Below are 27,921 nucleotides of genomic sequence, written 5' to 3' on the forward strand. Positions count from 1 at the left end.
CAGCACCTAAAATGGGAAGTATTGTGTCTTCACGCCCATCTGATGAGGGACATACTACGGGATAGACATGCTATGACACAGACCACATGACCACAGGGTTCAAGTATAGGGTGTGTTATACAGGGTGGACTCACCTCATCTGATTGTACACAGGAGCCATAATTTTCGAGTATTGTGTTTCGCGATAGACATGCTATGACACAGACCACATGAGTCTAATGTAGGGTTCAAGTATAGGGTGTGTTATACAGGGTGGACTCACCTCATCTGATTGTACACAGGAGCCATAATTTTCGAGTATTGTGTTTCGGGTTCTCTCCATATCATCCATGTCCACACCTCTACAGCAGTCTTCAATCAGTATGGTACGGTAGCCGATAGTGATCGCGTCAATCGCAGAGGCACCTGCCAATAGAATATGATAATAAACAGTCGACGAATTTTCGGAGAAGAAGGGCATATAAAGGGAGGGTAAAGATTTAGGATGAAGATGAAGGAAAAAGGGGACTACCAAACAAATCGGTGCCAGCCTAGTTAGCTGCTGCTGCTGCTGTTGTTGTTGTTGTTGTTGTTGTTGTTGTTGTTGTTGTTGGTGGTGTTGTTGTTGTTGGTGTTGTTGTTGTTAGTTGTTGGTGTTGTTGTTGTTAGTTGTTGGCAAAGCAATGCACTGTTTGGTCGTACGATCTGGAAATTGGATTAATGCTGATTAGTTCAAAGGACATGAAAAAGAGGACGACAAGGCAATTTGGTATGCTAGAGCTTTGGTTCTGAATAAATAAAATACTAAAAGAGTCCAGTGTGTTAGTGACTACTAGGTCATGTAACTGGCATTAAAGCGGTCTCTTCTTGATCCCTTGTGTGCCGCGACCATTTTTGTTTAGGACTATTGCATTAGTACTTTTTTTCTTTTTGTTCAAGTTAAGCAAGGGTCCCTTTATAAACTTGTAATTCAATTTCAAAATTCTTGTACCAAATACATAAGACCTTGTTTAGACTGCGGGATTCCGTTCTTCAAAATGCCAAAAGGTTATGCAATTTTCTGCTAAAACTTCGTTACTCTTTTATTTTCGAGAATGAGGAAAAATCATTTAGTTAGGTATCTTACCCATGAAATTGTTCAAAAGCTAAATGCCATGCTATGGCCTTTTGTGTTGAATACTCTGCATGAACTTACGAAGGCTTTGAAGTAAAAACATAATGGAACAAAACACCTCACCTTCTTCTGCTGGAATTCAAGTTGAAATTTATCATCCACATGAATAAAATACATTTAAACCACTGGTGTGGATCCGGAAATAACAGCGCGTGATTGCCTAGACACTCACCCATCCTGTTACCAACCACGCACGACATTATTTAACTTTACTCAAGTTCTGGTACCTGGCGCATCTTGTACATGATGATACCGGGACCTTTATCATAACTTAACGAATAAAACGTCAGGAAAACCCAACTTTTGATCCACTCTTCAAAATCGAATCGAAAAATTGCGTTTTCTACTTTCCTTGAGGAATTTTTCGTTCGACTTTCGTTCGACCATTCCACTATTATCGGGACAATAGACCATAGCAGTTACAGTTCCCTCTGTCAAACCTCTTAAAAAATAATAATAATAATCAATAAAAATCTTCTTTTCTCACGCAGGTGAAATCCATGGTTGAAGGCAAGGACCGAAGACCTGAACTTGGGCTCAAACTGGCACTTGACCTCTTAAAATATAATAATAAATAAAAATCTTCTTTTCTCACGCAGGTGAAATCCATGGTTGAAGGCAAGGACCGAAGACCTGAACTTGGGCTCAAACTGGCACTTGAACTCAAAGCGAAGTCCAAATCCAGTTCTATGATCGAAGACAGTTAACACCACCGTAAGATCATCAGAGTACCAAGTATAATAATAATAATGTTGTTGCTGTAGCGGCTTTAGCTTTCGCCGAATGGCGATAGAATAAAGAAAAGATGTCTTTTTGTATCTGCTATACACCGGGGTGATGGTCTCTAGCTCTACACACACACACACACACACACACAAACAAAAAAAAACTTGATCCGTCCGTTTCCCTGTGAAGTAAACATAACTGGTTTACTTCACAGGACGCAAAAAAGACAATAATGAATAATAGTAGGTACCCTACACCTACTATAAAAGCAGAGAGAACCCTTTGAGGAACTGCCAGCTTGCTAGGCTGGTTAGGGTTAGCTGTTCTCCTCCCTGTTTAACGTCCCCTAGCCAGACAGAATAATAATAATAGACTCTTGAGTGGAAGGCAACCACTAGGCGAGGTTAACGCCTTAGGCGTTCTCTACCACCTAACCCTTAGAGCTCCATTATTTTGTGGTCAAATTCTCAAATAAATGAGGATAAAATTCCATACCTCGGCTGAGATCGAACCCACGCCCTCCTGTTTACCAGGCGAGCGTCTTGATCACTACGCCACCGAGGCAGGTTGAGATGCCCTGCTCATTGCGATGAAATTTGGATATAATTTGTACAATGCTCGCTTCCTACATTATTTAATCACAGACTAACATAAATTTCAGCAGACATAAGAATACGTCAAGTTGCATTTTTTTTTTTTTACATCTGAGGTCTTGGGCTTTCTTTAATCGACGCTGGTGAAGAAGTGGATCTATGTTGTCGAGGCAGTATACGGTTTCAGTCGATGACGTCGACTATGCGTGTACACAGCTTTATTCTGGGGTTTACCAACTGGGGATCGAGATGAAACGACGATTTCCCTATACTTAATATCCAGGTCAACCTCGGATTGAACTCAATCCTGAGATAATCCACGGTGGTAAAACTCGACCTTATTGTCCCGGAGAACAGGATATTAGAACGAATCTCGTATGTTTAACATAAAGTTCGCCCTGGGTGGGAATCGAACCCGCAATCTAGCGCTTACAAGGCAGGCGCACTACCTTCCTAGCTAACCAGGCTGGCTTTTTAATTTAAATTACAAATTTGTAAAAATGATTGTAAAGTTGCTACACTTTGAAACCATGTTGGGCTTTGAATGAAAGTATTTTACGAGATCCTCATTTATTTTATGGAACAATGACCACGCAAATTATTTGATATACTTAATAAACCAATATTGTATAGCGTTTAATAGGGATGTTGCGATATATCGAAAACCGATATATATCGATATATTTTTCGTCGATATATCGATATATATCGATATATTTTTTTCCGGAGGGTAAAGATTTAGGATGAAGATGGAGGAAAAAGGGGACTACCAAACAAATCGGTGCCAGCCTAGTTAGCTTAGTTGGTAGCGCGTCACCTTGTAAGCGCCAGGCCACGGGTTAGATTCCCGCATGGGCGGATTTTATTCTGAACGGATAATGTTCACCTTCACCAAGCTCAATGGTGCTTAACTTCAATGATCCATTAGTTGTTGTTGTTGTTGTTGTTGTTGTTGTTGTTGGTGGTGGTGGTGTTGTTGTTGGCAAATGTCAGGTTATTTGACTACTTCATGTAACTGGCATTAAATTTTTGTTTAGGACTATTGCACTAGTACTTTTTAGTCCGTCCTTCCTTTATTATTACAATAGTAATAAAAAGGTATAAGGGACGGACGATTTAGGATGAAGATGAAGGAAAAAGGGGACTACCAAACAAATCGGTCCCAGCCTAGTTAGCTTGGTTGGTAGCGCGTCACCTTGTAAGCGCTAGGCCACGGGTTAGATTCCCGCATGGGGCGGATTTTATTCTGAACGGATAATGTTCACCTTCACCAAGCTCAATGGTGCTTAACTTCAATGATCCATTAGTTGTTGTTGTTGTTGTTGTTGGCAAATGTCAGGTTATTTGACTACTTCATGTAATTGGCATTAAAGCGGTATCTTCTTGATCCCTTGTGTGCCGCGACCATTTTTGTTTAGGACTATTGCACTAGTACTTTTTAGTCCGTCCTTCCTTTATTATTACAATAGTAATAAAAAGGTATAAGGGACGGACTATTGTATTCGCTTCGGTATCTGTCAGTCGGTCGGTCTGTCTGTCCCCATAGAAGGACTTATCCAAACCTGGTCGACCTATATATCAAATTAAAGGTCTTTTTACCAGGATCACGAGTAAAATTAAAAAATCAAATCAAGAATGATAATAAACTGAATATTAAACAAATTAGGTAGGTACATAGGTACTGATTTTCTCTAATCACGATCGAATAAACTACGGTAAAATCAAAAAATCAAATCAAGAATGATAATAAACTGAATATTAAACAAATTAGGTAGGTACATAGGTACTGATTTTCTCTAATCACGATCGAATAAACTACGGGCTAAAAAATTCCCGGAGGGACGGGCCCAGCTTGTTTCTTTTTGTTCAAGTTAAGCAAGGGTCCCTTAATAAACTTGTAATTCAATTTTAAAATTATTGTACCAAATACATAAGACCTTGTTTAGACTGCGGGAGTAAAGGGACTTTTCAGTCTCATTCTGGCAGTATATTCTTTTTGTTCAAGTTAAGCAAGGGTCCCTTTATAAACTTGTAATTCAATTTTAAAATTATTGTACCAAATACATAAGACCTTGTTTAAACTGCGGGAGTAAAGGGACTTTTCAGTCTCATTCTGGCAGTATAAGCAGGGTAAATTCTATTCTATTCTATTCTTGTACTTAACTGGTGCGTTCAACGTGCTATCAAAACTGTCTGAGTTGAAATCAAAAGGACTCACCTACACACACATCATAGGCCAGGCCTAACTGGTGCGTTCAACGTGCTATCAAAACTGTCTGAGTTGAAATCAAAAGGACTCACCTACACACACATCATAGGCCAGGCCACACACATATACGTCCGTGACTTTCTTAGCTTCTAGCTGTTTGGCCAGACTAGTTCCCTTCAACTTCTTATTGTCCCAGAACACCGAGTAAGAGTCCACCTCTGGGTCTGTTCCCTTGTAGACTTTGATAGCGTTGTCTACCACCTGGGAACAAAACAATCAAGTCACAAAACTAGTCGTTCAGCATATGTGGAAAATAATCTTCTATAGGAGAAATATTTTATAAGTACAATACTGATTTGGTATGGGTAAAAAAATAAATAACTTTTTGTTGTCTCTCTCTCCTGATCGCTAAGTTGGTATAGTGGTATACCTATTTAATGAAGCATTTCTTAGATACCAGCCCTTGTAGACTTTGATAGCGTTGTCTACCACCTGGGAACAAAACAACCAAGTCACAAAACTAGTCGTTCAGCATATGTGGAAAATAATCTTCTATAGGAGAAATATTTTATTCGAAGTACAATACTGATTTGGTATGGGTAAAAAAATAAATAAATAACTTTTTGTTGTCTCTCTCTCCTGATCGCTAAGTTGGTATAGTGGTATACCTATTTAATGAAGCATTTCTTAGATACCAATGAATTACAAAAAAAGGGGCGAATTCAGTGTTCAAAGATTTAAGAACCGCGAACGACCTACTGTCCGTAAAGTTCAAGCGCTTTAAAGGAAAAAAAAAAAAACAGATTTAAGAATATTTAAGATGTATCACCTTCACCTACCTTGAGATCTTTGTGTAGTTCAGCACCCCAGGAATCCTGCACGCAATGTCTGGGCCACAGTCTTTGCCTTATGGGCGTGTCCCCATCAAACACCACAGTGTCGTAGGTCTGCGCATCCTCTGGCTGAATCTGAAACCACACCACTGGTTTTTAGATGACATCCGCGTTCGAACGTCCGATCAAAAATAGTGGGTTTGACCAATGACTTGATGAAAGATTTTACTAATGGGAGATTTTTCAATTATTCAAAACATAGTTTTTAATGATCCAAACAGGAGTTTTTAAAAACTCCTCCTTTTTGGATTATTAAAATATCAATTTTGGATCATAAAAAATTCTCCCATTAGTTAAATCTCTCATTAAGTCATTGGTGAAATCCACTATTAACCGTTTTTCGTCAGCCCCTTAATCAGCCCTTAGGGTGATTGCTTTGGGCTGACATTTGGTTTTGGCTACAAATTTTACGAGAGGATGCCCCTGGCACTCAACCTTTGCCATTTCTTTCGCAAGGGAAATTCAGGCTGGTTTAATCCCTGTTTAAAGTTCCCCAGCCAGACTAACACTAAGAATTCGCGCCGAACAAATGAACCCTCATTAACCCGGATTAAGTGCGAAAATTAAAAAGGATTAAATGGAAATCTTACCGTACTCGTGTGGTGGATTTTCCGGAGTTTAATGTCCCTCTGGCATCCGCGTTCGAACGTCAGGCTGGTATACTCCCCGTTTAAAGTTCCCCAGCCAGACTAACACTAAGAATTCGCGCCGAACAAATGAACGCCGAACATCATTAACCCGGATTAAGTGCGAAAATTAAAAAGGATTAAATGGAAATCTTACCGTACTCGTGTGGTGGATTTTCCGGAGTTTAATGTTGTCAATGAAGGAGACATGATTACTAGGATGCCAATCCAGGGAATAAAACACAGCGTTGAAGTTGACTGTGTCCAAGAGTTTGTTGATGGGTTCGATAACCTGGGATGGAAGAAAAATTAAAGTTTATGAAACACACATTTAGTAGCTATAATTAATAGTTACCTGGTAATAAATTAGATTGATAGTTGAGTGTAATTGTTGGTACTTAAGAGGTAGTTTATGGTAGGAGTTACTCTTGCTTTAGTTAAGTGGAAGTAGTTGGTACCCAGATGTTCTGGTAGGAGTTACTCTTGCTTTTTTGTGTTGGTTGGGTTATTTGTTGGGTTTAACACTGTAGTTGGGTGGAAGACCTCCTTTTGGAGAACCCAGCTTCTTTAAGAAGAGGCAAAAAAGTGATTTTTTGTGGCAAAATGAAATTGAATTCTTCCTTGGGATAACCTACTCAAGTCAGGAATAAAACAATAGCTAGATACCTACGTGAACTCAAAGCAAAACAATTTTCCTACTCCTATAATTGAAGTGCGAAAAAAGTTTCGAGTTAAATTAGTGCCTACAAAAACTCCAAACTATTTTCCAACTTGTTCTAAAAAGCCCTCTATTTTGCTCTTTGGCGTTTGGAAGCCAAAAAGTTCAAAGTTCAATCAAAGACTATAAAAGGAAGCCGGGTTGGCATTTGAAAACTTTCTAAAACTTGTAATTAACTTCTATCTACGTGTGAAAAGTAAATCTTCGTGAAGTGCATGCAAGTAGGTAGTCAGGACGATATCTCGGAGTTGGTACTACTGCATAGTAGGAGAAGGAGGGGGGGGAGGTGGAGGAGGGAAAGAGGAGGAGGTGAAGGAGAGAGAAAGGAAGAGGGGGAGGAGGAGGAGAAGAAGAAGAAGAAGGAGGAAGAGGAAAAACTGACTTCTCACACAAATCAGCTCTGATCTCGAAATTTGTCGCGACGACCTATGAACTCAAAGCGAGAAAGTTTTAGATAACATACTAAACCATAAGGAAAAGATGGAAAATTTCCCAAGGAAAATACAATTTAACTAGTGGTGGATTTCACCAATGACTTAACCAGAGATTTCACTAATAGAAGAATTTTGAATAATCTAAAAAAGAAGTTTTAATAATACAAACAGGATTTTTTAAAAACTCCTTTTTGGAAAGGAAGAGGGGGAGGAGGAGAAGAAGGAGGAAGAGGAAAAACTGACAAATCTTTGGCCAAGGTTGAATATTGGTAGTAGGTGTAGGGTACCTATTATTATTCATTATTGTCTTTTTTGCGTCCTGTGAAGTAAACCAGTTATGTAACTACTTCACAGGGAAAGGGACGGACCAAGTTTTGTTTTTGTTTGTGTGTGTGTTTTTTTTTTAGGTTTTTAGTGGAATGGTCGAACGAAAGTCGAACGAAAAATTCCTCAAGGAAAGTAGAAAACGCAATTTTTCGATTCGATTTTGAAGAGTGGCTCAAAAGTTGGGTTTTTCTGACGTTTCATTCGTTAAGTTATGATAAAGGTCCCGGTATCATCATGTACAAGTTGTCCTATGTCAGCAGACTAGACAATATTGATGCGCCAGGTACCAGAACTTCAGTAAAGTTAAATAATGTCGTGCGTGGTTGGTAACAGGATGGGTGAGTGTCTGGGCAATCACGTGCTGTTATTTACGGATACACACCTGTGGTTTAAATGTATTTTATTCATGTGGATGATAAATTTCAACTTGAATTCCAGCAGAAGAAGGCGAGGTGTTTTGTTCCATTATGTTTTTACTTCGAAGCCTTCGTAAGTTCATGCAGAGTATTCAACACAAAAGGCCATAGCATGCCATTTAGCTTTTGAGCAATTTCATGGGTAAGATACCTACCTAAATGATTTTTCCTCATTCTCGAAAATAAAAGAATAACGAAGTTTTACACTTCGAAGCCTTCGTAAGTTCATACAGAGTATTCAACACAAAAGGCCATAGCATGGCATTTAGCTTTTGAGCAATTTCATGGGTAAGATACCTACCTAAATGATTTTTCCTCATTCTCGAAAATAAAAGAATAACGAAGTTTTAGCAGAAAATTGCATAACCTTTTGGCATTTTGAAGAACGGAATTTTTTTGAGCGTTGGTTAACAGCTTTCTGACATGAAATGGTTGAAAGCTAAATTCTAAACCCATTATGTATTGATTGAAGCGGAAACAATTTCGGAGTTGCAAACTATTTTAGATAATTTTCGTTAACATATTTTCCCATGAGAGCTTAGATAGCTATCTAAGTACCTATCTATCTGAAAGCTTTATGCTTTGAATACGTCACAAAACTTCAACACTAGGTACAAAAACCCTAATGAAATTTTTTTACTAGAGTTAACGATCAGCTACCGTCAAAAGGGGCAACTGAAACATGCGGGGCTATGTGGTCCTAGCTTCTCTATTTATCTATTTTACCTATTTAATACGAAGTGAAGTAGGTATTTCTATGAGTAAAAACAGTAGCGCATCATTTTGGAATAAAAAAAAGTATTGGGATGGAGAAAATTTGTTCAGGAGACCATAGTACCCCAAAAATATTCAAAATAATTTTAAAATGGCTAGGCTTTTAGATCTACTAAATTACATGACAATAGGGTTCTTTCCTGAGAAATTCGGGGAATTACCGAGTGCAGAGTCCAATATCTTCAACTATCTATTAGACACCGTTATTAGTTGTGATGCAATTTTACTTTCTATTAAATTATACATTATTTTTGGCTTCCTACTTTCCGTACTTTCATTCCAATAATTCTTCCTCTAAATAATAATAATAATAATAGTGCTTATTTATACTGCTCGCATAGGACTGAAAAGTCCCTTTACTCCAGCAGTAGGCTACTACTATAAGGGAAAGAGATAAGAGACTTGGGTTATATGGTTCCCGTCTGAAAATAATTTAAATGGGAGAAAAGTTGCATGTTCCATCGACATCCATGCAGAAACTCAGAAAATTACGTGGAATTTACTAGATAAGTCTGCCCCCGGGGAGTTTTATTTTACAGTGTAACTACGTGTAAGTAGGTACGTGGATAATGTGGGTTTGATGTGTGTTGAGAACTTATTTGCAAATTTAAGCTCTTTTGAGAAATACCTTGTTTTCTGTACTCCCTCCCTCGAGCTTAACTACGAACGAGATTTACGGAAACTAAATGCGAGACCCTAGAAATCCTGGAATGCAATCTCATGACTTTGTAGAAAATTGCATAACCTTTTGGCATTTTGAAGAACGGAGTTTTTTTTGAGCGTTGGTTAACAGCTTTCTGACATGAAATGGTTGAACGCTAAATTCTAAACCCATTATGTATTGATTGAAGCGGAAACAATTTCGGAGTTGCAAACTATTTTAGATAATTTTCGTTAACATATTTTCCCATGGGAGCTTAGATAGCTATCTAAGTACCTATCTATCTGAAAGCTTTATGCTGTGAATACGTCACAAAACTTCAACACTAGGTACAAAAACCCTAATGAAATTTTTTTACTAGAGTTAACGATCAGCTACCGTGAAAAGGGGCAACTGGAACATGCGGGGCTATGTGGTCCTAGCTTCTCTATTTATCTATTTTACCTATTTAATACGAAGTGAAGTAGGTACTTGTATGAGTAAAAACAGTAGCGCATCATTTTAGAATAAAAAAAAAGTATTGGGAATATTGGGATGGAGAAAATTTGTTCAGGAGACAATAGTACCCCAAAAATATTCAAAATAATTTTAAAATGGCTAGGCTTTTAGATCTACTAAATTACATGAAAATAGGGTTCTTTCCTGAGAAATTCGGGGAATTACTGATTGCGGAGTCCAATATCTTGAACTATACATATGTAAAACATAAAGCCTTCTGATAGTTCTGAGGTTTCATCATCCCGAGAGGGCAGGATAGGAGTAAGCCAGCCGTTCCTATACAAACCCCGGCAGTTCCGAGACAATTCCGAGAACAAACCTTATCTGGGAATCGAAAAAGCGACCTAACACTTACAAGGCAGCCGCGCTATCCTTCAAGCTAATTAGGCTGGTAAAAGGAAAGAGATTCTGAGCCACTTAGCGCTTACAAGGCAGACGCGCTACCTTCCAAACTAATTAGGCTGATAAAAGGAAAAAGATTGTGAGCCACTTAGCGCTTACAAGGCAGACGCGCTATCTTCCAAACTAAATAGGCTGGTAAAAGGAAAGAGATTGTGAGCCACATAGCGCTTACAAGGCAGACGCGCTATCTTCCAAACTAATTAGGCTGGTAAAAGGAAAGAGATTGTGAGCCACTTAGCGCTTACAAGGCAGACGCGCTACCTTCCAAACTAATTTGGCTGGTAAAAGGAAAGAGGTTGTGAGCCCAAAGTGAGGACAGCGAGAAACAGAGGAATATTGGGGTTTTCCCTACCTCCGCGAACGGGTAAGGAGTTGGGGGTTCCCTGCCCCTACGAATGACTATGAGGAAGGGGCTTCCATTTATGTTTTGTCGATGAAAAAGAGAAAGCAGCAGGGGGTGACTTTTGACATGGGAATGTGCTTAGAGCTGAGAATGCATGTGAAGGCGGGAAACTAGGCACGTGCTGACGATTATACTGATGTGCTGTTTGACGCGAGAGAAAGTCAAAATTTCTGCTAGTGAAAAAAAATGAAGGGGGGAAAAAGAGGGGGGGTGTCATAATCGTGCAGAAAAATCTGAAATCGGATATAACTTTTACGGGACAAGTCCGGAAAAACTCGACGTTAAAAATTCGTACAGAAACAATACTTTCCTACTACCTACTACGAGAAGGTAGGTACTACTCGTATGTTAATATGCTCGTGTTTCTTTTACGATACCTAGGTATGCCTACAGTTTACGAGTAGGTACTTTTTTTTACTACCAACAAGTTTTTGGTTTTACTTATCACATTACCTATAAATATTGTTAACATAGATACTATCATGTATTTAAACAATAATATGCTCGTGTTTCGTTTATGATACCTAGGTAGGTATACCTATACAGCCTACAGTTTACGAGTAGGTATACTTTTTTTACTACCAACAAGTTTTTGGTTTTACTTATCACATTACCTATAAATATTGTTAACATAGATACTATCATGTATTTAAACAATAAAAAAAAAATATATAGGTATAAAAAAAAACAATAAAAAATAATTGAAATAGTATGATCTGAGCGAATTTGCTTATTTTACAATCGTTCATGGTGATAAGAAAATATGATTGAATGTTACAACAGTCGTCATTCTTTCAAACATAGGTATTAATGTTCATTTTAACGACAACCTCTGGTGTGGTAGAATAATTGAAATAGTATGATCTGAGCGAATTTGCTGATTTTACAATCGTTCAAGGTGATAAGAAAATATGATTGAATGTTACAACAGTCAATATGTTTGAAAGAATGACTTCAAACATATTAATGTTCATTTTAACGACAACCTGGTGTGGTTAAAAATATAGAGGTAACTTCGAGTGTCTTCGAGTACGTCATTGTAGTAAATAACGGTCTTGAGTCTTGTAAACCTCTACACCAGAGTTGATGGTAATGCCAAAGGATTGGGTAATTGATTCTGAATCATTTGCTCTAGGTCCAAAAACGAAAAAATGTAAGTATGAACCTCACCCTTTAACAAACTGCATTTCCTATTAGTCCATCTATTTATTTATAACTTAATAGTTTTCTTTCAAGTGGCAGGGTTTTCCTGGAGGAACTCTTCCACTCAACCACTGATTTCTCTTTCACTGTGAGTTCTTTCTATGATCCCTTGTTTACCTTCTTCGACTCCTCCTTATTCTTAATCTTCCTTCTTTTCTTTTACTCTTCTTCTTTCTCCTCAATGTCTTTCTTTTTCACACTTGCTTCCTATTCCCCCTCCATGCTTTTTTTTTAAAGAGGTTTGACAGAGGGAACTGTAACTGCTATGGTCTTATTGTCCCGATATCGAAGAGAGAAGGAAGACAGGATAGGAGAAAGCCAGCCGTTCCGAGAACGAACATTATCCCATCAGGATAAAATCCGCCCCGGGCGGGAATCGAACCCGCGGCCTAGCGCTTACAAAGCAGACGCACTACCAACTAAGCTAACTAGGCTGGCCCCCTCCATGCTTGATTTCTATTTTCTCCCTTGTAACTTCAGTTAGCATACCAGTGTCGGCACGTCCATTAGGATTGGAATGGAGACTGTTTTCAATATCTCCAATGTAGTCCCTAACAACACATTGGAAAATATTAGGAGGGGGGAACTAGAAAGCACTACTTGAAAATCACCATTGAGAAGAAAATAACAAAAGTTCCAGCTGTGTTTGGGGCGTCATTTCTCCTGTCCTTGAGTGCACTTTGTATCACTGACGAATCACTGGGAGCACCCCCAAGTCCCTGGCGTTGTACTAGACAGACCCGGGTTCGAGGACTGTCTAATTATTTGCATAGGAAAGAAAATTATGTCGGTATTGATAGATACTTGTATTACTAATTTCCTACTCAATGTAGCCGAACAAATTTTATTGCTAAGTTTATAGCTTTTTTAAACTGCTACTCGAATTTTACTACATTTCTTTAATAGATCTGTTGGTTTAGTTGGAGGTTAGTTCAATATTCAGACTTTCCTGAAGTTGAGTCCACAATAGAACTTCAAGCCAGTCTAGTTAGGTTTGGAAGGTAGGGCGCCTGTATTGTAAGCGCAAAGTTGCGGGTTCGATTCAAACTCAGAGCGATCTTTATCCTCAATGGATAGGGTTCATTTTAGAAACGTCTGATTTTCTTATATTCTGCATTTCTTTTCCCTTCGATTTCGGGACGATGAGACCTCCATTTGTTACAGTTCCCTCTACCAAACCTCGGAAAAAAAAGTTAGTGAAGGTGGAGAAATCAACCAATTGATAGCGAATAGTTATATTCCCTTCTTATTTTTCACGACACAGCAAAGATTCAAACTGCAGATCCCTCGTTCACTAACCTCTTATCAGCACAAACTTACCACTTTGATCCATCTGTTCCAACAGAAAGCAAATTCCTCTCTATCGATTAATCCATCCTGATTCAAATCAAACACTGCGAATGTTTCTTCAAGCTCGTTATCCTTGAGAGCGTAGATTTTGCCTTTATCGTTCCGAAACAGTGCCTTGCAGATGGCATTGAATTCCGTGAGATTGAGATATCCATCCCCGGAAAACACAAACAAAACAGATTTCGATAAGAATTAACTTGATAAATGTAGGATTCTAGGTAAGCATATCTGTGAATATAACGTTTGTTTAAATAGATTTAATAGATAAAACATAAAGTAAGCCGTCTTTACCCAAAACAATATGAATATTTTGATAGATAGCCAGCGAAGCGGAGATAGCACATTGAATGTACCAAATCCCGATGTAGCGATGAATCACTGAAGTTAGGGAAAGTTGCCAAATCCTGATGTAGCGATGAATCACTGAAGTTAAGGAAAGTTGCCAAATCCCGATGTAGCGATGAATCACTGAAGTTAAGGAAAGTTGCAAAGCAAAGGTCTGCCTGGTAAGCTCTAGGTCGCAAGTTCAATTCCCTCCGAGGGTGGATTTTATCCTCAACACATTAGGTTCGTTCTCGGAACTGCTTTCTCTTATCCTGTATTCCTTCTCTCTTCGATTTCAGAACGATCCTTGTTGGAAATGATGAGATCTACCTACCCTGAGCCGTTGTCAGTGTTTTTCTGGCGCACCCTGTATAGTAACTAAAAACCTTAGCAATTGTTCAGTGACGACCTCTACCAAACACAATGATAGAAAAACGCCATTTCTTAATAATTTCGCCTTATGTTAGGTCAAGATTGTACGCCTGATGGATATTTATTATTTTGCTAATTTAGCTACTAATTCGGTCTGTGTTACGTGTTACATAGGATAATGTATACCTAGAAGTGCGTTCGTTACTATTGACAAGGTGGAATATTCCTTAATGCCTTACGTTTCCATTTATTTTAGGTACCTACTCGGGTAAAAAAATAAGAAATGATGACTCATGATTTTTTTTTTTACAAAGGCACCGCTTACTGACATTTTCTTATCACTCTCTTATCAGATTCATTAATTCATAAATGAGAGTTGATAAACCAGCAAAAATTGCCCAATAAAAAAAAAAAAAAAAAAAACAAGGACAATTTATTCATTTATAAACCAGCAAAAATTGCCCAAAAAAAAAAAAAAAAAAAAAAAATCAAGGACATATTATTGAGTTCCTGTTTTGGAACATTTACACTGGTACAACGTATACGCGTTGTAAAAGGGAAAGACATAAGAGACTTGGGTTATATGGTTCCCGTCTGAAAATAATTTAAATGGGAGAAAAGTTGCATGTTCCATCGACATCTGTGCAGAAACTCAGAAAATTACGTGGAATTTACTAGATAAGTCTGCCCCCGGGGGGTTTTATTTTACAGTGTAACTGCATGTAAGTAGGTACGTGGATAATGTGGGTATGATGTGTGTTAAGAACTTATTTGCAAACTAGCTGAATTCCGTCGCTTCGCTCCGGAATCCCGCTAGTTCATCCCGAGGCATGGCCAAACTTGTGGAAAAGGCATGGCCGAAGGTAAATAAGACACCACTATCGAATGAAACATTAGCGCCTGGGGTAGCAGCGTGTTTCTCACACTGGTTAGGTGAATAGGTGCGTGTTACCCTTGTCTCTTATGGGAAATAATACGTTTCCCATCTCCAACAAATAGACACGCTAGGACAAGGAAAAATCAGACTGGAAATACTACCAGCACGCAATAGAGAAAGCGAGGGAGGAGAGAGAGAGAGAAAGAGTAGAAGGGATGTGATAGAAAGAGAGGGGAGGAAAAAAGGGAAGGGGAGAAAGAGGCAGATTTTTTTTTTTTTTTAATAAATACAATATGTATGAAAAATGAGTGGGTCCACGTTCAACAATATTTAAGTTGCGGCCCTCGGAGACACTGATTTTGTCAAAAAAAAAAAAAAAAAAAAAAAAAAAAAATTTTTTTAATAAATACAATATGTATGAAAACTGAGTGGGCCCACGTTCAACAATTTAAGTTGCAGCCCTCGGAGACACTGATTTTGTACAAAAAAAAAGAAAAAAAAGCGTGTAAACAAGTGATAGGGTGCCACTATTTTTAGGAGACTCAGGATGGAAGAACTCTATTATTTGGAAGAACTCTGATTTAGGGTGTTGGGATGCTATATTACAGTGTCGAGCTTTCTGGTATAGAATTCCGCATGGGAGTTCCGGAACTCAGTCACTCGATTGGGCAATTTGGGGTTCCGGCAACCTAGTTTTTTCACGCTTGATCTAAATAAAGTCCTCACCTGGAGTCCATTTTGTTTGGCAGAACACTGACTCTATTTTGTCTGATTTAGGGTGTTGGAATGCTATATTAAAGTGTCGAGCTTTCTGGTATAGAATTTCGCATTGGAGTTCCGGAACTCAGTCACTTAATTGGGCAGTTTGGGGTTCCGGCAACCTAGTTTTTTCACGCTTGATCTAAATAAAGTCCTCACCTGGAGTCCATTTTGTTTGGCAGAACACTGACTCAGATTCAGAGTGCCGGAAATGAAATCGTTCTGAACATCGATCACTAGCAATGCACTGTTTGGTCGTACGATCTGGAAATGGGATTAATGCTGATTAGTTCAAACGACATGAAAAAGAGGACGACAAGGCAATTTGGTATGCTAGAGCTTTGGTTCTGAATAAATAAAATACTAAAAGAGTCCAGTGTATTAGTTCAATATTCAGACTTTCCTGAAGTTGAGTCCACAATAGAACATCAAGCCAGTCTAGTTAGGTTTGGAAGGTAGGGCGCCTGTATTGTAAGCGCTAAGTTGTGGGTTCGATTCAAACTCAGAGTCAAAGCGATCTTTATCCTCAATGGATAGGGTTCATTCTAGAAACGTCTGATTTTCTTATATTCTGCATTTCTTTTCCCTTCGATTTCGGGACGATGAGACCTCTATTTGTTACAGTTCCCTCTACCAAACCTCGGAAAAAAAAGTTAGTGAAGGTGGAGAAATCAATCAATTGATAGCGAATATGTATATTCCCTTCTTATTTTTCACGACACAGCAAAGATTCAAACTGCAGATCCCTCGTTCACTAACCCCTTATCAGCACAAACTTACCACTTTGATCCATCTGTTCCAACAGAAAGCAAATTCCTCTCTATCGATTAATCCATCCTGATTCAAATCGAATCTGCAGACTGTTTAGGGCGGGCTTTTCTCGGAATTTTTTCTCTATTAAGGATAATTAGGTACCTATGTAGTTTCTCCTAAAACATTTTCCCCATCCTAGGCTCTCAAAAGTCAGTAGAAGAGTGAGCATTGTGCAAAATTCTTCAACCAATCAAACTCGTAAGGAAAAATGACGTGAGATAAAATATTCCCAACAACTTCAACATTGTCTGTTACTCCGAGGAAGCATATGGAGATGTTAAAATGACATGTCAGATGACAATATCACAATCCTATCTGAAACCAGAAGCTCGGCATTGAGTCTACAGGGTGACCAATAAGCGGTGTACCCCTCCGAATTTCCGAACGGCGATAGAGACCGCGCCAGTGACCAAAGTTTGAAAAAAAGGAATAGGTGATTCACGGGATTTTTTCTAACTTCAAAGAGTGACTTCCGGTACACCCTGTATATGGACGAAGTTACACTCTGTAGTCTGTAGATACCTGAACCTAATAGGTATGAAAATCCATGCATCCAAATAGGACGTTTTTCAAGCCTCTATCTTGGGCCGTGCAGATGTTTAAAGGGGTGGAGGGTTGCAGAAATTTGTATCTACCCTGTAAGCGTCTGTGGGCATAATATGTGTCTTACACATGCAAAACAAGATAGAGGGGGGAAGGGAAGGTAGACTAGCCTGTTTTTCCTTCATTTCCAGTGGAAATGGTCGAAATATCGCTATACGCGGCTGTAGATTTGTCGGAACAATGTCTTCTGATGGTTCTGAGGTTTCATCATCCCGAGAGGGCAGGATAGGAGTAAGCCAGCCGTTCCTATACAAATTCCAGCAGTTCGGAGACAATTCCGAGAACAAACCTTATTTGGGAATCGAAAAAGCGACTTAACACTAAGGGGTTCGGGGTTCCCTGCCCCTACGAATGACTATGAGGAAGGGGCTTCCATTTATGTTTTGTCGATGAAAAACAGAAAGCAGCAGGGGGGTGACTTTTGACATGGGAATGTGCTTAGAACTGAGAATGCATGTGAAGGCGGGAAACTAGGCACGTGCTGACGATTATACTGCTGTTTGACGCGAGAGAAAGTCAAAATTTCTGCTAGTGAAAAAAAAGAAGGGGGAGAAAGAGGGGGGGATGTCATAATCGTGCAGAAAAATCTGAAATCGGATAATATACCTTTTACAGGACAAGTCCGGAAAAACTCGACGTTAAAAATTCGTACAGATACAATACTTTCCTACTACCTACTACGAGAAGGTAGGTACTACTCGTATGTTAATATGCTCGGCAAAATTTCTGCTAGTGAAAAAAGAAGGGGGGGGGGAAGAAGGGGGATGCCATAATCGTGCAGAAAAATCTGAAATCGGATAACATACCTTTTACGAGACAAGTCCGGAAATAACTCGACGTTAAAAATTCGTACAGATACAATACTTTCCTACTACCTACTACGAGAAGGTAGGTACTACTCGTATGTTAATATGCTCGTGTTTCGTTTATGATACCTAGGTAGGTATACCTATACAGCCTACAGTTTACGAGTAGGTACTTTTTTTACTACCAACAAGTTTTTGGTTTTACTTATCACATTACCTATAAATATTGTTAACATAGATACCTACTATCATGTATTTCTTCCTTCTCTCTTCGATTTCGGGACGATAAGACCATAGCAGTTACAGTTCCCTCTGTCAAACCTCTTAAAAAAAATAGGATTCTAGGTAAGCATATCTGTGAATATAACGTTTGATTAAATAGATTTAATAGATAAAACATAAAGTAAGCCGTCTTTAACCAAAACAATATGAATATTATGATAGATTGATAGATAGCCAGCGAAGCAGAGGTAGCACGTTGATTACGTTGAATGCACCAAATCCCGATGTAGCGATGAATCACTGAAGTTAAGGAAAGTTGCCAAGGTCTGCCTAGTAAGCTCTAGGTCACAAGTTCAATTCCCTCCGAGGGTGGATTTTATCCTCAACACATAAGGTTCGTACTCGGAACTGCTGACTTTCTCTTATCCTGTATTCCTTCTCTCTTCGATTTCAGGACGATCCTTGTTGAAAATGATGAGATCTACCATCTACCTACCCTGAGCCGTTGTCAGTGTTTTTCTGACGCACCCTGTATAATAACTAAAAACCTTAGCAATTGTTCAGTGACGACCTCTATCACACACAATGATAGAAAAACGCCATTTCTTAATAATTTCGCCTTACCATTTTCCAGTAGTACAGGAAAAACCACTTTCGGGATCATAAAAATCAACTGATTGGCAATAAGGAGTACAAAAATTAGCTGACTGACCTCCAGGCAATATGCAAAACAGCGGTTTACATCGTTTGGTGAAAAAAAAAATCGGAAAAGTCGTACCTTTTTCCAGTAGTACAGGAATCGTACTCGTTATTGCCAATCAGTTGAGTTTTATGATCCCGAAAGTGGTTTTTCCTGTACTACTGGAAAATGGTACGATTTTTCCGATAAGAAATGGCGTTTTTCTATCATTGTGTGTGATAGAGGTCGTTTTTTGCATATTGCCTTATGGTCAGTCAGCTAATTTTCGCACTCCTTATGGCCAATCAGTTGAATTTTGTGTAATCAGTTTTTTAGTCCGTCCTTCCTTTATTATTACTAATAATAAAAGGTATAGTGGACGGACTATTGTATTCGCTTCGGTGTCTTCTGTCGGTCTGTCCGTCAGTCTGTCTGTCTGTCTGTCTGTCCCCACAGAAGGACTTATCCAAACCTGGTCGACCTATATATCAAATTAAAGGTCTTTTTACCAGGAGATTTTACAATCGTTCATGGTGATAAGAAAATATGATTGAATGTTACAACAGTCGTCATTCTTTCAAACATATTAATGTTCATTTTAACGACAACCTCTGGTGGTTAAAAATATAGAGGTAACTTCGAGTGTCTTCGAGTACGTCATTGTAGTAAATAACGGTCTTGAGTCTTGTAAACCTCTACACCAGAGTTGATGGTAATGCCAAAGGATTGGGTAATGGATTCTGAATCATTTGCTCTAGGTCCATAACCACGAAAAAATGTAAGTATTAACCTCACCCTTTAACAAACTGCATTTCCTATTAGTCCATCTATTTATTTATAACTTAATAGTTTTCTTTCAAGTGGCAGGGTTTTCCTGGAGGAACTCTTCCACTCAACCACGGATTTCTCTTTCACTGTGAGTTCTTTCTATGATCCCTTGTTTACCTTCTTCGACACCTCCTTATTCTTAATCTTCCTTCTTTTCTTTTACTCTTCTTCTTTCTCCTCAATGTCTTTCTTTTTCACACTTGCTTCCTATTCCCCCTCCATGCTTTTTTTTTAAAGAGATTTGACAGAGGGAACTGTAACTGCTATGGTCTATCGTCCCGATATCGAAGAGAGAAGGAAGACAGGATAGGAGAAAGCCAACCGTTCCGAGAACGAACATTATCCCATCAGGATAAAATCCGCCCCGGGCGGGAATCGAACCCGCGGCCTAGCGCTTACAAAGCAGACGCACTACCAACTAAGCTAACTAGGCTGGCCCCCTCCATGCTTGATTTCTATTTTCTCCCTTGTAACTTCAGTTAGCATACCAGTGTCGGCACGTCCATTAGGATTGGAATGGAGACTGTTTTCAATATCTCCAATGTAGTCCCTAACAACACATTGGAAAATATTAGGAGGGGGGAACTAGAAAGCACTACTTGAAAATCACCATTGAGAAGAAAATAACAAAAGTTCCAGCTGTGTTTGGGGCGTCATTTCTCCTGTCCTTGAGTGCACTTTGTATCAGTGACGAATCACTGGGAGCACCTCCAAGTCCCTGGCGTTGTACTAGACAGACCCGGGTTCGAGGACTGTCTAATTATTTGCATAGAAAAGAAAATTATGTCGGTATTGATAGATACTTGTATTACTAATTTCCTACTCAATGTAGCCTTTTTTAAACTGCTACTCGAATTTTACTACATTTCTTTAATAGATCTGTTGGTTTAGTTGGAGTTAAGATCGAGTCTTTCAGAATTTTATGTTCACCCAATTAACTAGTAGGTAAGATACAATTTTATTTTTAATTGATTGTTATTGTACTTACTGACAAAGTGACTAAGGATAATTTTATCTACGACGTTTCAGTCCACAACAATAAATTAAACATTTACGAAAAAAAAAAAAAAAAAAAAAAACAAAGAGCCTACATGATATAAAATCTAAAATGCTTAGAATTTGAGGAAAAGTTTAGATTCATATAGATATCTTAAACATTTGTTAATATTGTCAGGATCGTTATTTAGAACTTTATTCCCCCACAAGTATACAACAAGATAACAACAATAGGTAGTACCTACCAACATAAAAAAAATCCAGACCTAACCACAAGTATCTATGTAATGCATGTTATTATCATTACCTACTCATACCTACAACACTATAGGTACTGATAAAATAACAATAGACATCAGGGCGTGACATCAGGGCGTGCAATGTAGAAAACCCATCAGCCTGAACATTATATCCCGGTTCTACACATCTACAGACCAAACCAAAAACCAATGCTAATGTAGCAGTTATTTCATTGCTACGAAATAATAACGGCGGTGAAACACTCATCTAATGAAAAAAGAAGAAAAAAAATGCCAAAATAATATTCAGTGGAGTACGGAGTTAGGATGAGGAGATTGGTGGTTCGAGACAAAATAGGTAAATACAGCTTTAAATAGCTACCTACCTACTTAAGTTAGCCAATTTGGGTCACCTAAAATAAAAAATAATTAAAAAAAAAAAGAAAGTGATGTGAGATGAACGGCAACCGGAAACAAATCCAGCTGGCTAGAAATTGAAAAGATCGGTTGATACTAATCCAATACAATTAGTGATGGGTCGTGGGTAAATACCCACTGGGTGGGTAAATAAAAATTGGGTATTTACCCGGGTATTTATCCACCCCCAGGTACCTATGTAGTTTCTCCTAAAACATTTTCCCCATCCTAGGCTCTCAAAAGTCAGTAGAAGAGTGAGAATTGTGCAAAATTCTTCGACCAATCAAACTCGTAAGGAAAAATTACGTGAGATAAAATATTCCCAACAACTTCAACATTGTCTGTTATTCCGAGGAAGCATATGGAGATGTTAAAATGACATGTCAGATGACAATATCACAATCCTATCTGAAACCAGAAGCTCAGCATTGAGTCTACAGGGTGACCAATAAGCGGTGTACCCCTCCGAATTTCCGAACGGCGATAGAGACCACGCCAGTGACCAAAGTTTGAAAAAAAAGGAATAGGTGATTCATGGGATTTTTTCTAACTTCAAAGAGTGACTTCCGGTGCACCCTGTATATGGACGAAGTTACACTCTGTAGTCTGTAGATACCTGAACCTAATAGGTATGAAAATCCATGCATCCAAATAGGACGTATTTCAAGCCTCTATCTTGGGCCGTGCAGATGTTTATAGGGGTGGAGGGTTGCAGAAATTTGCATCTACCCTGTAAGCGTCTGTGGGCATAATATGTGTCTTACACATGCAAAACAAGATAGAGGGAGAAAGGGAAGGTTAGACTAGCCTGTTTTTCCTTCCCTTCCAGTGAAAATGGTCGAAATATCGCTACACGCGGCTGTAGATTTGTCGGAACAATGTGTTCTAATGGTTCTGAGGTTTCATCATCCCGAGAGGGCAGGATAGGAGTAAGCCAGCCGTTCCTATACAAATTCTAGCAGTTCCGAGACAATTCCGAGAACAAACCTTATCTGGGAATCGAAAAAGCGACCTATACAAGGCAGCCGCGCTACCTTCCAAACTAATTAGGCTGGTAAAAGGAAAGAGATTGTGAGTCACTTAGCGCTTACAAGGCAGACGCGCTATCTTCCAAACTAATTAGGCTGGTAAAAGGAATGAGATTGTGAGTCACTTAGCGCTTACAAGGCAGCCGCGCTACCTTCCAAGCTAATTAGGCTGGTAAAAGGAAAGAGATTCTGAGCCCAAAGTGAGGACCAGAGGAATATTGGGGTTTTCCCCCATGAAGGGGTAAGGAGAAAGTCCACCGGGAATCGAAAACGCGACCTGTCGCTTACAAGGCAGCCGCGTTACCCTTAAAGCTAATGAGGCTGGTAAACGTAAAAGGAAAGTGGTTATAATAATAATAATAGTGCTTATTTATACTGGTCGCATAGGACTGAAAAGTCCCTTTACTCCAGCAGTAGGCTACTACTATTATTGTGTGCCGACAAGGAACTCATAGGCAAGGATACCGATACACCAGTTGTCTACCTCTTTGCCGTAGTGCTGGGAGGTGACCATCTCGGGTGGTAGATAATCGAGGGTGCCTGAAAAGAGGAGATGTATTACCCTCGGTACATTATTACACACAAAAAGCCCAAACTGAGGCTTAGGTGTAGGGGCTGGTCAGCCCCAAAGGACGGGTTGAGCTTCTACGAATCTACCCTCGGTCGAGCGTTGCTTAACCCCACACACAAAAAGCCCAAACTGAGGCTTAGGTGTAGGGGCTGGTCAGCCCCAAAGGACGGGTTGAGCTTCTACGAATCTACCAGTCGAGCGCCTAGACTACTACACCACCGAGGCAGGTTAATGTAGAAACCAACTGGGGAACAGACTACAGAGGAATATGGGGTTTTCCCTACCTCCATGAAGGGGTAAGGGGTTGGGGGGTTCCCTGCCCCTACGAATGACTATGAGGAAGGGGCTTTCATTTATGTTTTGTCGATGAAAAACAGAAAGCAGCAGGGGGGTGACAAAAGAAGAAGACGAGAGAAAATTCAACAGCAACAAAATAGGTAAATACAGCTTTAAATAGGTACCTACCTACTTAAGTTAGCCAATTTGGGTCACCTAAAATAAATAAATAAAAAAAAAATAAAATAAAAACGAGAAAGTGATGTGAGATGAACGGAAACCGGAAACAAATCCGGCTGGCTAGAAATTGAAACGATCGGTTGATACTAATCCAATACAATATAACAACACTACAATGAGTGATACAATCAATAAACTAACAAAGGAAACCAAAAACAGGATGGGAGTGTTCATTACAATGTGATTGAGAATGAGGACATAATCACAAAATAACCGTACAAAAATAGGATGCTATACCTACACTGCTCAGGCAAAATGTGGCTAGAATTGAAAATTAGATCATCAACTGTTGAGGTAGGATATTATATTTTTGGCAAAGTAAAAAAAAAAAAAAAAAAAAAAAAAAAAAATCAAATTGCCTCCAAGCTCCGGCTAGATCTTGGTCAATCTGTTTTCAAGGTTTTGTCCATTATTCTTTAAAACTCCAGCTTGAGAGTAAATTTAATAGAATAGAAAACTTTTTTCACACTATAAGAACTTTCTCTTCATATTTTTTCCCGTCTTCATCATCTATTTTTTCTCCTTTTTCCATTTTTCTCATCTCTGTCTATCAAACTATTTCTTTTTTCCACTCCTCCTCCTCCTCCTCTTCCTCCTTCTCCTCCTCTTCTTCTTCTTCCTTCTTCTTTTCTCTCGATTTTCTGTATCTTATTCATACATATGAAAAACGAAAGTATTGAGCCGAGTCCAAGAATAACATCAATAAAATTAATGTTGTTTTGTGTGAGAACTTTCCTCCTGACTACATCCCATGTTATTATTCACAGCTCACAGCACAGTGTACTGGTATTGTTGTGTGGTAGTGTAGTTTAAGGATACAAAGTTTAGTACAAAGACAGGATAGGAATATTGTAAATATTTTCAAGTCCAAAAAAAACTACCATGTGATTAAAAACAAAATACCAATTTCTAGGAAATTTTAGTCGAATCTACCTTCCTACTAAGCGTTATTTCCTTGAACTTGACCTGTAAAAGTAGCTCACAATTTACTTGACATAAAGCTACTGTAGTTTATTATTTAATTAAGATGATAGTAGGCTCCACTAGACTACTATCATCGGACTTGAGAATTTTTTAATTAATTATTAAACAACAATTAAAAACTAACTACGATAGAACAAAATGCTCAAGAAGGAAAACGAAAGAAGGAAAAGAAAAGTCTAAGTATAAGTAGTGCTTTATTTAGACCGTCAGCTTAGAACAAGTTGTTCCATAATACCAACAGTTTAGAAAAGTGAAAGTTTTCTACTTAGGAAGATTTTCGTGTATTTTTCTTGGAATAGAAATGAAAAGGAAAGTGAAATAAGAACCTTTTTTTCGCTATGGAGCGGAAACACAAGTGCAAGGCGGACAGAAAGACATCACATACCCATCCTTGTCGAAAGCGGTAAAGCAGGCGTCCATTTCCAGCGAGGGCGTCACGTCAAAGCTAGGCAGTGAAGAGCTCATGAAACGGCAGGAGCCTCTCTTGATGCCGTTTCCAACCGGGTCAACTTTTGGGGACGAGAGAAAAGGTCACCACACTTAACACATGAGATTTCAAAGCTAACAGCGCGGCGATCACCAAGTCTGTGGAGGTCTGAATGTGTATTGCCAAGCGTCAACAATGATTTCAGACACACTGCAGTCAACATTGTGGATTCCCATGGAAACCCTCCAACAAAGTTGTTCGGCAACGTTCGTACCACGTCGGAATGATAATTACAATGTTCCTGATGATATATAGGTACTTAGGTACCTTAGCTGTAGGTTTTTACTGTGTTTCTGTAGACTTTCGAGTTTACATACATTTTTTTTTGCTTCTTGCACAATAGGACATAATGAAGAGAAACCAAGAATAGAAGTTATAGGTTAGATGTTAAAGTAGATGGAACCAGACGACTGATAACTTATTGATATCTTGTACAAGAATAGAAACTTTAGCTTCAAGGCTGGATTTAACCCTTTCGTATTTGATATGTGTTAATGTTGTTCTCCTTTAGTTTCTCTAAATTTTCTAACTTTCATTCTAAGTGATTGGTAAAAACTAGAGGTAGGTCCTACGTCTGTCAATCATGATTAGCTATTTGTGAGGTACCTTGGAAGGTACCTCGATACTTATTTAGGTACTTAAATACCTATTATTATTTTTATTACCTAACTCTGCTACTCATAAATACTTGCGCTTTTAACAATAAAATTTTGTTCAGGTTCTAAATATGTTATCAGTTATCACACCATTGTAGGTTGGAAACTATATTAGTCATGTTCTCATCTTCATTATTAAATCCATTTACATATTTACCTACCTACCTAAGACCCTAATGGGTTAAAGAGCCATGTCTGATCAACAAAGTTGTTCGGCAACGTTCGTACCACGTCGGAATGATAATTACAATGTTCCTGATGATATATTAGGTAGGTACCTTAGCTGTAGGTTTTTACTGTGTTTCTGTAGACTTTCGAGTTTACATACATGTTTTTGCTTCTTGCACAATAGGACATAATGAAGAGAAACCAAGAATAGAAGTTATAGGTTACATGTTAAAGCAGATAGAACCAGACGACTGATGATAACTTATTGATGTCTTGTACAAGAATAGAAACTTTAGCTTCAAGGCTGGATTTAACCCTTTCGTATTTGATATGTGTTAATGTTGTTCTCCTTTAGTTTCTCTAAATTTTCTAACTTTCATTCTAGGTGATTGGTAAAAACTAGAGGTGGGTCCTACGTCTGTCAATGATGATTAGCTATTTGTGAGGTACCTTGGTAGGTACCTCCATACTTACTTAGGTACTTAAATACCTATTATTATTTTTATTACTTAACTCTGCTACTCATGAATACTTGCACTTTTAACAATAAAATTTTGTTCAGGTTCTAAATATGTTATCAGTTATCACACCATTGTAGGTTAGAAACCATTAGTCATGTTCTCATCTTCATTATTAAATCCATTTACATATTTACCTACCTACTTTTTTCAGCTATTAAAAAAAGACCCTAATGGGTTAAAGAGCCATGTCTGAGGGTCATGTGTCAGCTTGTATACAAGGTTGTTTCAATTTTAGGAGGTGATATGTTGTTGGAAATAATCATATAACTGACTGAGAGAGAGAGTGGGCGGTTTTAATTCTTACTGTTCTTCAAGAATCATCATTGACTACAGAATGGCAATTATTGTCCATACTGCTAAATTAAGTCTTACTTTATAATTGGCAAATGTGATTGTGGCTAAATTAAGAGGTTGTAATACCAAAATTAATTACTGTCAAACTGTCATCTTCCATCCCAACATTGACCAGTCAGTACATGACATACAGCAAATCAAAGAAAAACAGGGGAAAAAATCCCATTTTTTCTAAGAATAATAATAAAAAAATCACTTTTACCCTTATTTTTTATATGACACCCTGTTTATCCAGGCCAGTTGGCTTGGTTGAGAGTTTGAATAATTACTATCAAAGGTTTGATTCCAAGCCAGGGTTTGGGGTAAACTTTATTCTAAGATGTTTGTTCTCCAAATGGCTAGCTTTCCCCTATCCTGCATTCTGTCCTCTCTTTGATTTAAAGATGCAGTGCAGAAATGATATGAGAAATGTGTTTCATCTGTCAGTGCACAATGAGTTTTGTGAAACTTAATAGAAGGATTTATTGTAACTGTAACTGCTAGGATCTTATCATCCCGAAATCAAAGAGATAAGGAAGACAGGATAGGAGCAAGCCAGCCGCTCCGAGAGCAAACCTTATCCCTTCAGGATAAAATGCATCCAGGCAGGAATTGAACCTGTGGCCTAGCACTTACAAGGCAGACACACTACCAATCAAGCTAACTAGCCTAGCTGAAAGGAGCTTTCTTTTTCTTTGTTGTGACTTCTGAATAATTACTCTTTTTACTTTCCTTATCCTATAGGAAGGAAAGTAATGTAATCGGGTCAAAATTTCGATGGTCAGTTTTTAGTGCCAAAACACGTTTTGAGGTCCCTAGAGCCTAAATCCGAAGTTTCAGCCATTGGTCCGTGTGTGTGTCTGTCTGTCTGTCTCCTTAGGGTTCAAGGTACAACATCCTTAGGGTTCAAGGTACAACATCCTTAGGGTTCAAGGTACAACATCCTTAGGGTTCAAGGTACAACATCCTTAGGGTTCAAGGTACAACATCCTTAGGGTTCAAGGTACAACATCCTTAGGGTTCAAGGTACAACATCCTTAGGGTTCAAGGTACAACATCCTTAGGGTTCAAGGTACAACGCCCTGGGGGCCAAGGTACGACGGATAAAAAAGGTGTAAAAAAAAATGTTGGCCAATTTAGTAGAAATTTTGGGAGGTATTAGTTTTCAATGAGTAGATGAAAAAAGCTATAAGGCGTGTAGTCCTATCTCCAACCCTTCAACCCCAAATTTGCCTTCAAAATTTGAAGATTTTTTCCATTTAGAATACATTGCGACCAAGGTACAAAGGGTATGGGTCCAAGGTACATAGGGTAGTTGTACCTTGAACCCCAAAAA

General features: G+C 38.6%; 1 protein-coding gene across 1 annotated transcript; it reads right to left on the reverse strand.

Annotated features, from left to right (window-relative positions):
- Positions 1-193: 193 nt before the first annotated feature.
- LOC103505402 (nicotinamidase-like) lies at positions 194-25,492 on the reverse strand. Its single transcript, XM_026820734.1, has 8 exons — positions 25,480-25,492; positions 24,806-24,929; positions 16,499-16,571; positions 15,878-15,982; positions 6,358-6,492; positions 5,521-5,649; positions 4,774-4,942; positions 194-405 (listed from the first exon to the last, which is right to left on the reverse strand). The coding sequence occupies exons 1-8, from the start codon at positions 25,490-25,492 to the stop codon at positions 194-196; spliced, it is 960 nt and encodes a 319-aa protein (XP_026676535.1).
- Positions 25,493-27,921: the final 2,429 nt, after the last annotated feature.

Source organism: Diaphorina citri, unplaced genomic scaffold (assembly GCF_000475195.1).
Source record: "Diaphorina citri unplaced genomic scaffold, Diaci psyllid genome assembly version 1.1 scaffold171, whole genome shotgun sequence".
Taxonomy (NCBI): domain Eukaryota; kingdom Metazoa; phylum Arthropoda; class Insecta; order Hemiptera; family Psyllidae; genus Diaphorina; species Diaphorina citri.

Coding starts and splice junctions, on each gene's coding strand:
- LOC103505402 (XM_026820734.1), bottom strand. Junction 16,572..24,805: donor ACCGCTTTCGACAAGGATGG/GTATGTGATGTC, acceptor AACAGTCTGCAG/ATTCGATTTGAATCAGGATG. Junction 15,983..16,498: donor GGAACAGATGGATCAAAGTG/GTAAGTTTGTGC, acceptor TCCCATTTCCAG/ATCGTACGACCAAACAGTGC.